We start from the raw sequence: 13,705 nt of genomic DNA on the forward strand, positions 1-13,705 counted from the left end.
TTTTAAGCAATATTATGTGGAATTTATGATTTATTTAAGATGACGAAAGAGAATACGGGTGTAGGTATGTTAAACAATTGTATCAAGTTTTTATTGTTATTTGACTTATGTTATCAAATATGGAAAAGGAGATTATAATTAAATGTTGTAAAATTGTTTAATGATGAATGCCGATCACATATCCCATTCACTTTCTTAAACGTAATGTCTTCGAAAATAGTTTATTATGATTTGTAAGATTACTTACTATCCCTGCCAACTAATTTTACTCGTAACGGAGAAGAGCAAGCATACAATATACATCATCTCCACAAATCGAATGCTAAGTACGAAAATTGTATGATTCATTATTGATGATTCGCTTGAGATTTTTCGGAAAAACTCTTTTTCTCCAGATGCTTCTAAGGTCAAAAAATAATTTTTTTGTATAGTTTACTATCCTTTGACTATTCTCATAAATTTACTTAATCCTTAAAACTGTATTTCTTATATTAATATTCGACCAATGTTTTATGGTTATCTAACGTTATGTTGAATTCGAAACGTATTCAATTATGTAATGCGGCAAATTTGTTACATTTTTAAAATCTCAGACAATGTGGTCCAAGTTCATGAAAAAATTACGGTATTATTAGTATTACGACAGGGACGTCTATGTGGCTGCACTTTTACTGGAATCTGTATTTGTGATGGCATAGCGTAGAGGCGGTTTTATGGCGACGGCGGCGCGGGCGCACGGGGCCGGGCGGGCGGCGCCGGCGCGGGCGCGGGCGGACCTGTTCGGGCAACGGTGTCGCGGGCACCGCACACCTACGAGCTCTCAGTCCTTTCGCAGCGGCCAACGGTACCGCATGTGCCGCTAGCTGCTCCGCACAAAGTAAACAGCGACGCGAGGAAACTTACCGTGTAGTGTTATGATGCAAACTTGTGTTTACCGATATTGGACGGGGTGATTTTTACAGAACTTGTGATTTTTAACAAACTGAAGGATCCAGTGCAGTGTTAATTAGCATTTGAAAATGCCGAAGATTTTCCTTATAAAGAAGCGGCTGCATGAGCAGCAACTAGAGCTACAGGAGGGTCAGGAGCTTCTAAGCAAAGGTGACCCACTCTGCCCTGGCTCTCCTCTCGATGACGGTCCTATACCGCTCCTCTCCAAAAAGGATAAGGAATGCGTCGGTGAGTTTCAATTCAATCATTTTACATAATGAGTCCATTCATTGCTTCAGACATCTTTTTGCCAACACTTTGCTGCCATCATGTCAAATTAATAATGACTTCTTTCATGCCGTTTTATTTTTCATTTTAAAACATTTGTCCGAGCTTTATAATGTATAACTTAAGCTCATTCTTTTATTTTTCATTACTATCATCTTAAATTGGTTTAACCATCAACAGTTATCATATACAAGAGGTTTAAATGAGATACTTTTTTCTTTTACTTCCTCCATAACGGCTACTCGACTAACCAAAAAAAAAGGATACTCACACAGCAATCCAGTTCTCGACCACGCTAAGCCAACAAACGTCTACCTGCGATCATGTGTGTCTTGCGTGATCCTTTGAGTGTTGTTTCTTTTGTCAACCTTTTTATATATACTCATTTATGCCAATATTTTATGTTTTGATTTTACTTAAATGTCCTTAGTGACTGGTTTATTCGACTCGGCATTACAGCTAACAAAAATATCGATCGGAGATGATCATCGGTAGCGGGACAATTTAAACATAAAATTATGCATATGATTTTATTTTTAAAGATTTATAATCATATGAGCATGAGCGAGCCGGACAAAACGTCACCAAGGATATTAACGGTGTCAGGTAGATACAGCGCGTGAATCACAGATATAACTGTCATGTTTTTGCGTCTTTTCGCAGACTGTATTGTACAGATTATCGCGGAGTGATGTTAAATTTTGACTCAGTATAATATTTAATCGCGCCTTATCCTGTGTTAAGGTAAATTAAAAATACTAATATTGAGCGGTCAATAAAGGTCAAAATAGTCTTATAACAGAAGCAGATACTTTATATTTTAAGTGTAGATTATATAAGTTACATAACTTTATATTTAAATACCGTTTGATACAATCTTTTTTAGGTTCTCAAGGACATCAGTACATTGACACTTAATTATTTTCAATGGACGCCGTATACGACAAGAGCAAAGTCTTTTAAAATTAACAAAGATTTTGTAAATTAAGAACAATATTTGGAATAGGGACATATAAAATCACTTCTGTTCATGAGCAAGTAATCAATAAAAATCACAGTCCTGATCATTTCATTATAGAAACTTATTCCGAATTGATTTCCATTAAGTAGAATATCATACAGAGTACTATTAGTACTAGTTTTGTTGTAAGGATACATCATTTGGACGTAACTAATACCAATCACATTAGATTTGTTCAAAAACGGCCAATTCGACAGCACTGTCTATAGATTTGTGATTAAATAAAAAAATGTATGACGTAATAACAGGTAGAGGATTCCTTAAATCAAATCAGTAATGAGACCATGAACTTAATATAAACTATCCTTGGCTTAATAAGACTCTTATTGCGGAATCATGATAGCAATCAGCCGTACGAATATATGCAGTTCTAAATGGGCAAGTCGAGTCATGGCAGGAACCGTGGTGTGAGGTGTCAATGATTGCGGCACAATGGCGCGTTTCCGCTCGTCGCTTTGTATTTAGGTCACTCACCGCGATCTCTGTCATTTCAATAATAACTACAATGCGTATTACGGTTTTACATTAAACGTACTGTTCTTGCCTGCTGACCGTTTCCATCAAGAACGTCGACATTGAATATGAATTATATGGTTTGTTTAAAGGCACAAACTTTTATTTTATTACGTCAGGTGCAAAAAATTGTAAAATAAGACATCGTTCGCAAAGAAAATACCCTGTAAATACTCACTGTAAATGTTTTGAACATTTTCATAGTACTAAATTTATTAAAGTTAAAAAAAAAACAACAAAGAAATACTGATCGATCGCGCCGTTACGGAAAGCCCGCATTCCTGTTATCGGAACGTTTGGCATAAAGGGCAAACAGAATACATCGTAATTCCAGGTGAACTCACACCTGTACAAGAAGGCAAATTGTTGTTAAGGTCAGGGGACAAGTGTAATATAAAATAAGGGCAAGGGGAGTCGAGGCCTTCTTAGTAATTATTCAATTGTAATAGTTCATCATTATTTTATACCTATTTAACATTTGAAATAGTATTTTAACAATAATCCAGAACTCTATTCCTAATATTTGAAACATAACAAGTTAATGTTATTAAGTTTTTTTTAGGTAAAGAATTTTCATTAACATAAATATACTTTCATAACCTTATACAAAAGATTTCAACGCGTTACTGTCGCTAGGTATACTGTTCATATTATGAAGAGTGTTATCAGTATGATTATAAAAAAAAATTATTAATAAATAATGGAATACGTATTATCATTTTTAATTGTACTGAATATAAGAATACTTTTTTACAAATATTTCAATATTACTGTCTCGATATAAAGATAGAATAAAATACACTGACTAAACTAGGAAGAAATAAGTAAAACAATGAATTATTTCGAAACTAAAGTAGAAAAATAACATTAACACAACACAATACGTGGCTCTTAGTTGAACTACAGCAATTATATATCACACATATGAACGCATCCATCCGTCAATTATTAACTCACACATTTCACATTAAGGTCAAGGAATTTTTCAAAAGCTTCTTCACGACCACACCTTTTATATAAAAACTGACATGAAATACTCACGTATTATTGTTTTATCGGCAATTGCTATAGCAATTGTTTCATATAAAGATCCCGTCTTTTTATTTCAACCATTTTTAAGTATTTTTTTTAATGAGTAATATAATTTATAAAAAAAATAAAACGTGAATTATTCTTATATATTAAATCGATATATGTATATTATTTTATGTTATTATAAAGTACAAATATTTGTTTAGTAGATATTTAAATCTCTGTAATACCCTTTATCTCAGATATGCTAAGTACGCGAACAGTAACAAAGTAATCTTTGATTACCAAAAAAGAAAAACATTTCACCATGTGGCCGGCTCGCTATTGTATCCTCCGTCTATTGTGTTGCTTTTTAACGATTTACCTTTTCAAAGATTTGCGATCATAAAAAATACATTCATAATGGTGTAAAACCGTTCTTGGAACGACTAGGTCCAAACAATTGCACTTAATCGTAACGCTCTTTCAATTCCTCTCTTATCTTATCTTTGCTAAGAAATCTTTGAGATTTTCTTAATTCAGTCTTTCTTGCTTATATGCAAAGCCCGACTTAATCAGTAAGGATAATAACTAACTAAAATACTACGTTATAAACCAACTACAAAATATTTTATTTATTATAATATACCCTTAGTATTCAAATTACTGTAATTGAGAGATTTAAAACAGTAACCGGTAAACATAATGTAATTGGTATGTTTTGACTCACGTCTAAAGAAGTCAATAGTCGATGCCACTTAAAGCGTATATAAGGGCATATATAGGTATATAAGGCATATTTTTTGCGTGTCCGCAGCAAGATGGGTAGCACGTGATGCGGCGTTTGTTCTAGGAATGGTCACACATGTCTTGTTAAAATATTCAAATTCACCGGTTCTCCAATGAGCTGCCGAGATGCGGGCTCGAGTTTTAATTGCTTTGTAGTTAAAAGGAAATACATCTGCTGCTTTATTTGTACATGCTAGATTTTTTGATGACTTCCATATTTATAAGCACCTGGGCTTGACGTATATAGAAAATTTTCTTCGATCATCTACAATTTACCTTTTTAATCTATGTCTAAATGGCTACAGATATTTTAAGCTGAATCAAATGAATTTAAATATTTGGTAGAAGTGCTATCGTTTTAATCAAAGCGGTTTAATAGAATGAAGTTTAATTATTTATTCTTTAATAAATAATATACAACATATGACAATCTCTTGGATTTTTTAATATTCAGCTTTAATATTGCCTGAAAACGAACTAACTCTAAAAGATCTATTTCAACTTATTTGATCATAAGTTATTATAAAGCTCCAATAATATTACAATTTTTGTGTTACATTTTAAAATGTGAATAATCCAGTGCGATCTTAGAAATATCTGATGTGTATAAAAAACAGTATAAGTGATATTTCAAACTTAAAACAAGCACCGCAAAAATAATTATAACCCAATTATATATACTTACAATATAAACTTAAGTGTGCACAATGTACATAAAGCAGGCTATTGCGGAAACTATTAAAACCACATAAATGATATTATTAAATAATGTACATTGAAACATAAAGTGAAGTTATAAATATTTTATATGTCTTCGTGCGTTAAACAACGGTATACCTCAAGTAGATATATCGCGAAGTGATTACTGAAATAATTAAGGTTAGTGGTTTAAACTAAACGGTAATATTAGTACTACTCGTTTGTTTATCCCGTATAAATTGTAACTCATTATAATTCGTCATTCATACAACGCACGTCAATCGTAGACTGTTTTAATATACATAGATTAGTATTATTCAAACAAAATTACATTGTCAAATTCTACTTAAACAACAATGTCTACAAATATATATTAGACATGATACCTGACAACAGAACTGTTCGTTGTATGCCCGATAAAGCATCGTCTTGTGCCTTAAGTGCATTCTGTAAGATTTGATAGCTACCATCGATATTTAAGCCATTTCTGTTATCAAAACGCATTAAAGACCACCTCGTAGTACAGATAGTAAGTTAATTTTTTTAAAGCTCTTTTTTAAATAAAATATTTGTTTCGTATTTTCATCGAATTCCTTACAAACAAATTTAAATATATTTTTTGTTCATTTGACAGTATTTTATTATTCTTTAAAGTACATCATTACTAAAGTAAGGTCATCTCTGCTATTGTGTTTGCGTTATGTTTAAAAAGATAATCATTCCGTGTAGGTATTTCGGAGCGATTTACTGAACGCCGCCCACGATCTCTTAGATTTGAGGACATTGTACAGGCGTTCTACATAACAATTGAATAGTATCAAAAGACAGAACCTGTTTGACAAATTCGAAGTATGTATTATTCGTAGAACATAATTATTTTCGCCGTTATCTTTACTTTAAACATGTAAAGTAACATTTTACACAAATAATTCTAAAAACACCATCAAAACATTTCATCAATCTTAATAACAAATTCTATAGGTTTGTAGAAAATAATTTATAATATCACTTCAAATAACTGTTATTACAAGCTTAAAATTTTAACGAATATACGTATTAAATTAATAGAAGGCGGTCTTAGATGTCGGAATTTTTTTCGTTTAGCAAACCAAATTAGTCGGTTTTAGCCTTGAACACTTCGGCAAACATATTTGGGTCATTAACCCTTGCCAAATCTGGTTGTGATTCACGCTGTGATCAAAGTAATAATAAAGCGTTGAACAGTTTTTGTAGCTGTTCGTTTAGAGACAAAAAGTAATATAGCGATGTTTTTTGTACAGTTCTATGTTGATAATATCCGGAAGGCTCGTTCACTATATAATCATAAGTACGATTTTAGTGTTCATAAGATTTATGTACCTAATAAAAATATAATGATTAATAATATTTTTAAATGTAAAATACGCTTTAAAAATACGATATATTTATAAATGCATGACACAGGCACGTACCATCTACAACATTCTGCTGTTAAGGAGATATGTTTAGTAATCAATTATTCAGTAAAAAAATGTCCTTCCAACGACCTTTCAACCGATCCTTCGCGGCCAGTGCGCTCCCGGTGTACCGTGTGCTATCGGTACTTATGTTTATGAAAAAAAGGCTTCAACGGAATTTTATGTGCTCCGTCCGAAGCGGTTCTTCATAGCTGTCTTACGTTTTTAATACTTTAAATGCTACTAGCGTCCGATAACCCCAGGCGCAAGGACATACTAGTCCGCCCGCTGTTTCTCGTTAGTTTTTTTTATCCTATATGACCTGTTTTATAGTCGGCTTGTATATACACTTTGAATTCGAAATAAAATAATCTATATGAATGTCTTTGTTAAACGCCATCATATAACTTTAATAATAAGAACGTTTATCAATACACTCCTTAAAAACTCATTCATAATTAGCGAAATCTCCCAATATAACATCAATTAGCAAAACAAGAAACATAGAAAAATTACCTCCCGTACAAAAGTAATTGGTATGTTTTTTTGTAATTCTCTACGACTAATATAATAATTTTATTTTTCTTGCTAATTTCACCTGTTTGTCAATATGTTTAAATTTTAAATGTAATTAAATAATAAAAAATGATAAATAGTTTCTTTTCTTATGCTTATTATTGTATACTGTGCAGATAATGTCATAATAATATATTTCTTATTCCATGAGTGATACGGTTCAAAATTACTGATACCTATAAAAATTAAAGTGTTTCAAATCGTGTATGAATAATTATTTCCCAAAACCAATGTGGTAAGCGAAGAAGGCTAGTTCTGTAATGGCCGAATAATGACTGCTCGCATTCAAGGTTGCCCATACAGTTTCTCTACAGGAAACGGCAAGTAACTGAATAGATATGGACATGATAATTACGGGGCCTTGACTTACCGTTTTAGAACAAAAACAGCACTATTTAAATAGGCCTCGTGAACAATGATTTCAATGCTATGTTTATAAAGTATCTCCTGTGGCAATCTTTTATTAACATTTGTTCATATATAAATCACGTAGTTTTTATTTTGATTATTAGGTACATTTAAAATGTGGTAAAGATTTCATTATTTTTATAGTGATCTAGTGCAATTATAATTTTGAATACAAATGCCGCCAATAGCAAAAATCCATTGTGATATAAAAACAGCGATCTTAAATTGTTATTACTAAAGGAGCGACTTACCGTCCTCTGCTTTATTCTGACGTGGAATTCATTACATACTTTTTTTAACCTACAACTGATTAATTTTAATGACCATCCTTGTTGAAATAACAGTTACAGCACATTAATAAAACACTTTTAAAGTGACACTTTATAAATAATCAATATTTTAATACATATATCTAATCGACCTATTCAAACGGAAACAATGTTTGTCGTACAATGAATTTACATTTTTCGATTATTTTCAATGTAAGCGTTGTACAAACGTAGTTCTCTCTACGTTTACGGGTATCAATTTAAATGCAATTTTTATAAAGTATATATTTTATTGGTCATCTCTGTATATTATCTTAAGTTAAATTTTAAAGATAAAATTAAAATTATTGTTTAATAGACTTGATATGCACGTCCTATAATAGAAGTTTATGTTGTCACACCCGTCTGCTCAGACGCATACAATTACGAGAATTAAACAAAAAAGAAGGCGCAACAATGCAGGCGTCGTCCTTGGATCCCTAACAAAAGCCGAGAAAGGGCAAAGGAACTCGTTTTGACCAACCTTGGGACTTTCACTGGCTACCTACGCATATTTAGATGTAACTAGAAAAAAAAATCGATGACTTCCTTCCTGATTTGTTCAATTATATGTAAATCGTTAATCTAATATTTGAAGTTCAATTTATGCTTTAACATTAAGAAATACTTTCAGTCTGAATTCAAGTAATGTCGCGTTTAACTTAAAACAAAATAAGCTATTATTCCTCTTTATGATGCATAGCAATCAATCTGAAGTCTGAGTTTGAATTAGCTACTAGGGCGTCAATTATAATAATGCGACACTTACACACACATACAAACATTAGTGTTGTGGGTGTGTAAGCGGAGGCGAGTATTACCGTTATGGAGGCACATACCAGTGACGTCAACGAGGCCTTACGCCTGCGACGCTACACGAATACGTTACAAACGAACAAGAATAGACATTGCTCAGTGACTTGTTTTATATAAAATAATTATTAAAATCTTAGAAAAAATGGTTAATTATAGTTATATTAACGTGTGGTTTATTTTCTGTTTCAGATCGTGACGTATTTGGTGAAAATCAAAGAGAAAAAAATGCTCAAGAGCGACGTACAAAAGAACCTAGGCGATTTATATCGTCAATTTTAGGAGGAGAAATCCCATATGGTAGCCACAGGGGACATGTACTGACGCAAGCAGAACGAAAGCAATACTTACCAGTGTTTCTCGAAGATAAAAAATCGGAAGGCAAACCCTTAATAAAGGAAGAAAAAGATTTATTGGAGAGCGAACCCGTAGTTCTTCCTTCTAGAAACTCGCCATCCCCGGAATCAACACCCTCTCCTGGTATTGACAATAATGTCACCTGCCAAAAAGTTTCCGTTATACAAAGGACACCGTCACAATCACAATTTCGTGATAATAAAAAAGATTTATCGAATGTCACACTCCCAGCCACCTTACCCACTCCTGAACCTGAACAAGATCAACCAATTGATTACGCTATTGCAAAGAAAAGAGGAGAAACTGAAGATGAAGAAACTGAAAAAAAAATTAGAGAGCAAAGAAGAACAAGCAGTTCCAAAATTGCAAATGGAATTTTAGCTAGGCCCGTATTAGTTTTACGAAATCGTCCTGGGAACAAAATTCCGGGAATTATTAATGCAGCAGCTGGTCATGGGCGATCTACTGGTGGAAATGGTTCAAATGGCAACTCACAAAACAGTGGAGGTTCTGGGAGTTTCAGTTCCGGTACCGGTAGTGCAGCCCCATCATCAGGCGGAGGTGGAGCTTTAGGAGGCGGTTCAGGTAGTGGTGGCAACGGCCGTGACGGTAGATCTAATTACGGGCCAAACAGTCCTCCAACTGGCAGTCTTCCTCCATTTTATGAAACCTTAGGACCTTCATCTAAAAATGGTCAAAACACATACAATGCCAATGGTAACTTCTCAAATGAATTTAATATTATCAATGGCTTTAACATGGACTGTGAAAATACTGAGAATACAAATACTACCTTCCCGGAACAGAGTAAACAATATTCTTTAATGCAGAATGCTCATTATGGATTGGCTCTTAAGGACGAAGAGATTGATTATGAAAACAAAATAGAAAATCTCGGTGCAATTGGCAATTATGGTAGTAACTTTGACGATTCTATGGTTGTAGATATGGGGGAAGATGTTATAGATAATAATCAATTTTACACTACATTGACCTTTGCACCAAATGAAGGTATATTGGGAAATCTTTCCGATTCAACGGAAGACTTTGCTAGTTTACTTAATAATCATGTTGAATCAATAACGGATACTGAGTTAAGAGAATCATCATCAATAACACCCGACTCCGTTCATAATGCTGTCGATATTGAATCGTTGGCAGAACATGTTAGTCTTAGCAGACAGTATTATGAAAAAGCGAATTACTTAGCATTCGCAAGTCAAGATCAAAGCTCTACTTACAACTTCGCTAAGGAACGACCAGACTTATTAATGCAGTTAAATCCAGCTCTTCTTCAACACAATGAAGGTCAAATGCAACAGCTTCAAATTCATGTTCAGCTTCAACAAAGGCAACAAATAATTTCACCGGGATTTCCATTTTCAAATCACGCCTTGGATTTGGATTCGCCAACAGGAGTTTCACTACCATCACCGGGAGGAAACAATTCTTTGGATGGAAACAATCACATCGAGAACTCCGCTCTCAGCCCTGCTGCTGCTGTAAGTCTCAAGAATGGCTCTGTCAACGATAGCAAAATTCAAATCTTGCAGCAACGGGTAAGCATTATTTGATTTTAAGGCGAAGCTTCAATTAAATTTGCCTTCAGTGTCATTCGAAAATAACTAAAGAATATTGATGACACTGAAGACAAAACTTACAACGTTATTATGTAACGCTGAGCCTGAATCAACTTTTGCTTTCACCTATTGCAATTTCATGTTCTTGTTCTTTATTTAAATAGATTTATTTATCATTATAAAAATGTCGGAGAGGACAGCTACATTTGATTAAGCTCAGCTTGTCACATAAAATATTTAGTTTTTCTTGCTAATATTATTATGTTTTTCAACTGGCTGTCCTTTATGAGAATGAAATACTTATTTCTTTTTTTTTTTCTTTACAGTTAGGACTGCCAGCTGAACTGCCATTAGAATTTATTAATGGCGGACATGGTGTTAAGAATCCGTTAGCGACTGAAGCAAATGCCAGGCAAAGAGAAGAAGAAAAGAATAAGCAAGTTCTGGTTAGCGAAGACGACCCGACCAAATTTGTTTGTCGAGTATGCTCGAAGAACTTCAGCCTTCAAAGACTTTTAAATAGACATATGAAATGCCACTCTGATGTAAAACGATACCTTTGCACTTTTTGTGGCAAAGGTTTCAATGATACTTTTGATCTTAAGAGGCACACTAGAACACATACCGGAGTTCGACCATATAAATGCAACTTGTGTGAAAAATCTTTTACCCAAAGATGTTCTTTAGAATCCCACTGCTTGAAAGTACACGGAGTTCAACATACCTATGCGTACAAAGAAAGGAGAACTAAGGTAACTATAATATGTATTTTAATGTAATTCAAACACATTGTTGTATGTGTAACGATATATTTCTATAATGACTTCTACGTACATAATTAACATGGGATATTTTTTTTTTTCAGATGTACGTGTGTGAAGAATGCGGTCACACTACATCAGAACCTGAGGAACACTACATGCATCTTAAAAAGCAACACCCTTATTCTCCTGCTTTACTAAAATTTTACGATAAAAGACACTTCAAATTTACAAACGCATCCTTCGCCAATCAACTTTTGGGCCAGTTGCCAATGCCAGTTCATAATTAAGAAAATCAGTTATTGTAACCTATTTTGTACCGTTTCAAAGAGTATTTACTAACCTATTACTGTAACTGATCTTTAGGTACAAAATTTGGAAAAAAAATAATTTATTCCGTCCGCATGAAAAGCAATTTTGAAAGGGTTTTAAATCCCAGTGTGCGTGAAATTTGAACTCACGCAATTAATTTTTATTATTTATCGAATACGCTGTCTTCCAAACTTAATGTAGGTATTAACTCAATTTGTAACCCATCTGCGATTTAGGTTCAAATGAGGAACACCGATCTTACGTTCCATAATAAAATACCTTTTTTTATCAGTCAAGAAAATCCACTAGCCTTAATAAGGAGGCGCGACTGCAATTAGAAATCAAAGTATCGGGTATTATGTGCAATCTTTGGTGATGGTACGGGATTTATTTTAAGTTTAGGCATAATATTAGTAATAACGATTAACTTAAGCGGATAAACATTTGTAATGTTAATAAAATTATTGTGAGTTTCATTTCAAATCAGCGTTAATTTTATTAGATTGGCTTGTCGGATGGTGCTAAATATATGTATTCAAATTATCACTGACTTGAAACGAAACGATTATGATTCGGATGACTGTTTTTGTCCAAATCATAAATAAATCAATGCCAATAAGGTCTTGAAATAACTCAATAAGGAATAAGGAATCTCTTTCCTCGTTTAGTGATATTAGCTTCTAATCGTCTCTCAAAATAATAACACAAATCATGTCACAAGTTTAATGTGTTATGTACTTAATGTTATATTTTGTCTTTGTTGGTACTTACGATGATATTTTTTGTAAACTTTGCGATATCCTCCAAGGGATTGCAACCAAAAGTCGTACCAAGTTTAAATGCATTTTTAGAGTTATTTATATAATTTAAATTATAGAATTGTTTGGATACAGTCTGTGCTGTGAGTGTGTGTGAGAATTATATAATTGTTTAATTAAGTTATTATGTGCGTTGATTGTTACAGCATAACTAAACATCGAGGTAAATATTGTGAATCGCTTTTATTCTGAAAGTAATTTTTATTTTGTGTAATACTACTATGCTCAATTTTTTGATTAAATTGCGCTTTCACAGCGAAGCTTGTGGGTACAATGAGAAATTGTAAATATGTCTAAATTAGTGAGTAGAAGTAAAATTAGTAAAAATAATTTTATCTAAATACTTTAGTAGTACCTAATTAGTGTATATGAGATTTTAAAAAAAGTTAAAATTGTTATAGTATTTTTTACGATTGGATAGGAATTGAGAGATCTGAACGTTTATTTAATATATCGGCTTATCGTATGATTTTGTTCCATGATATTGTGATAGCGCAATGCCTTGGTTTAACCTACACGTCTTTTGCATTTATTAGCATTTTGAGTCCAATCTCAAGTTGTAGTTTCATGTTTTTTGGAAACTCTCTTGTTATTCTGTACTGATAAGCAATATATACAAATTAAAACATTTCTTTTTTGTTTTATTTTACGATTCCAATCAAAATAAATTTGACTAATGTGAATGACGAAATTTAATATGATTAATTATACTTTGTCCGTTGGTCGGATAAGTTTTGTTTAAACATATAAACATTATTAAATAATTAAATCACCTTTATAAAAAAGAGGTCGTTCTTATATGGGATGCTTCATTGGATTGTCCACATATTACTAAATTGATATTCCTTTTAAACTTGTAAAATATTTTACTAATTGCCACAAACGCAATTTTTTGCAGCTACAGTAACAATCTAAATAAATCAGGTAGTACTAACCACCTATACCTTATTACATGTATTGTTACATATCATTTAACATTTTTTTAATGAATAGTACGTTATATTTTTTATTTTAAGGCAATACCTACATTAATTTTAAATGTAAGATTAAAGTACATTATTAAATCATTTCAATCAGTAGCATCG

At 32.7% G+C, this 13,705-nt stretch overlaps 1 protein-coding gene across 2 annotated transcripts; it reads left to right on the forward strand.

The window, feature by feature from the left end:
- The first annotated feature begins 803 nt into the window (after positions 1-803).
- On the forward strand, positions 804-13,250 carry LOC124544274 (transcriptional regulator ovo-like). Of its 2 annotated transcripts, none has more exons than XM_047122749.1 (4): positions 804-1,179; positions 8,985-10,708; positions 11,056-11,481; positions 11,595-13,250. In XM_047122749.1, exons 1-4 carry the CDS (start codon positions 1,020-1,022, stop codon positions 11,778-11,780), a joined length of 2,496 nt encoding a protein of 831 aa, XP_046978705.1. In that variant the 5' UTR covers positions 804-1,019; the 3' UTR covers positions 11,781-13,250. The 2 variants fall into 2 exon arrangements, with proteins under 2 accessions (XP_046978705.1, XP_046978706.1); XM_047122750.1 differs by having other exon boundaries at positions 805-1,179; positions 8,985-10,651.
- The last annotated feature ends 455 nt before the right edge of the window (positions 13,251-13,705 follow it).

This window comes from Vanessa cardui, chromosome 4 (assembly GCF_905220365.1).
Source record: "Vanessa cardui chromosome 4, ilVanCard2.1, whole genome shotgun sequence".
In the NCBI taxonomy this organism is placed as follows: domain Eukaryota; kingdom Metazoa; phylum Arthropoda; class Insecta; order Lepidoptera; family Nymphalidae; genus Vanessa; species Vanessa cardui.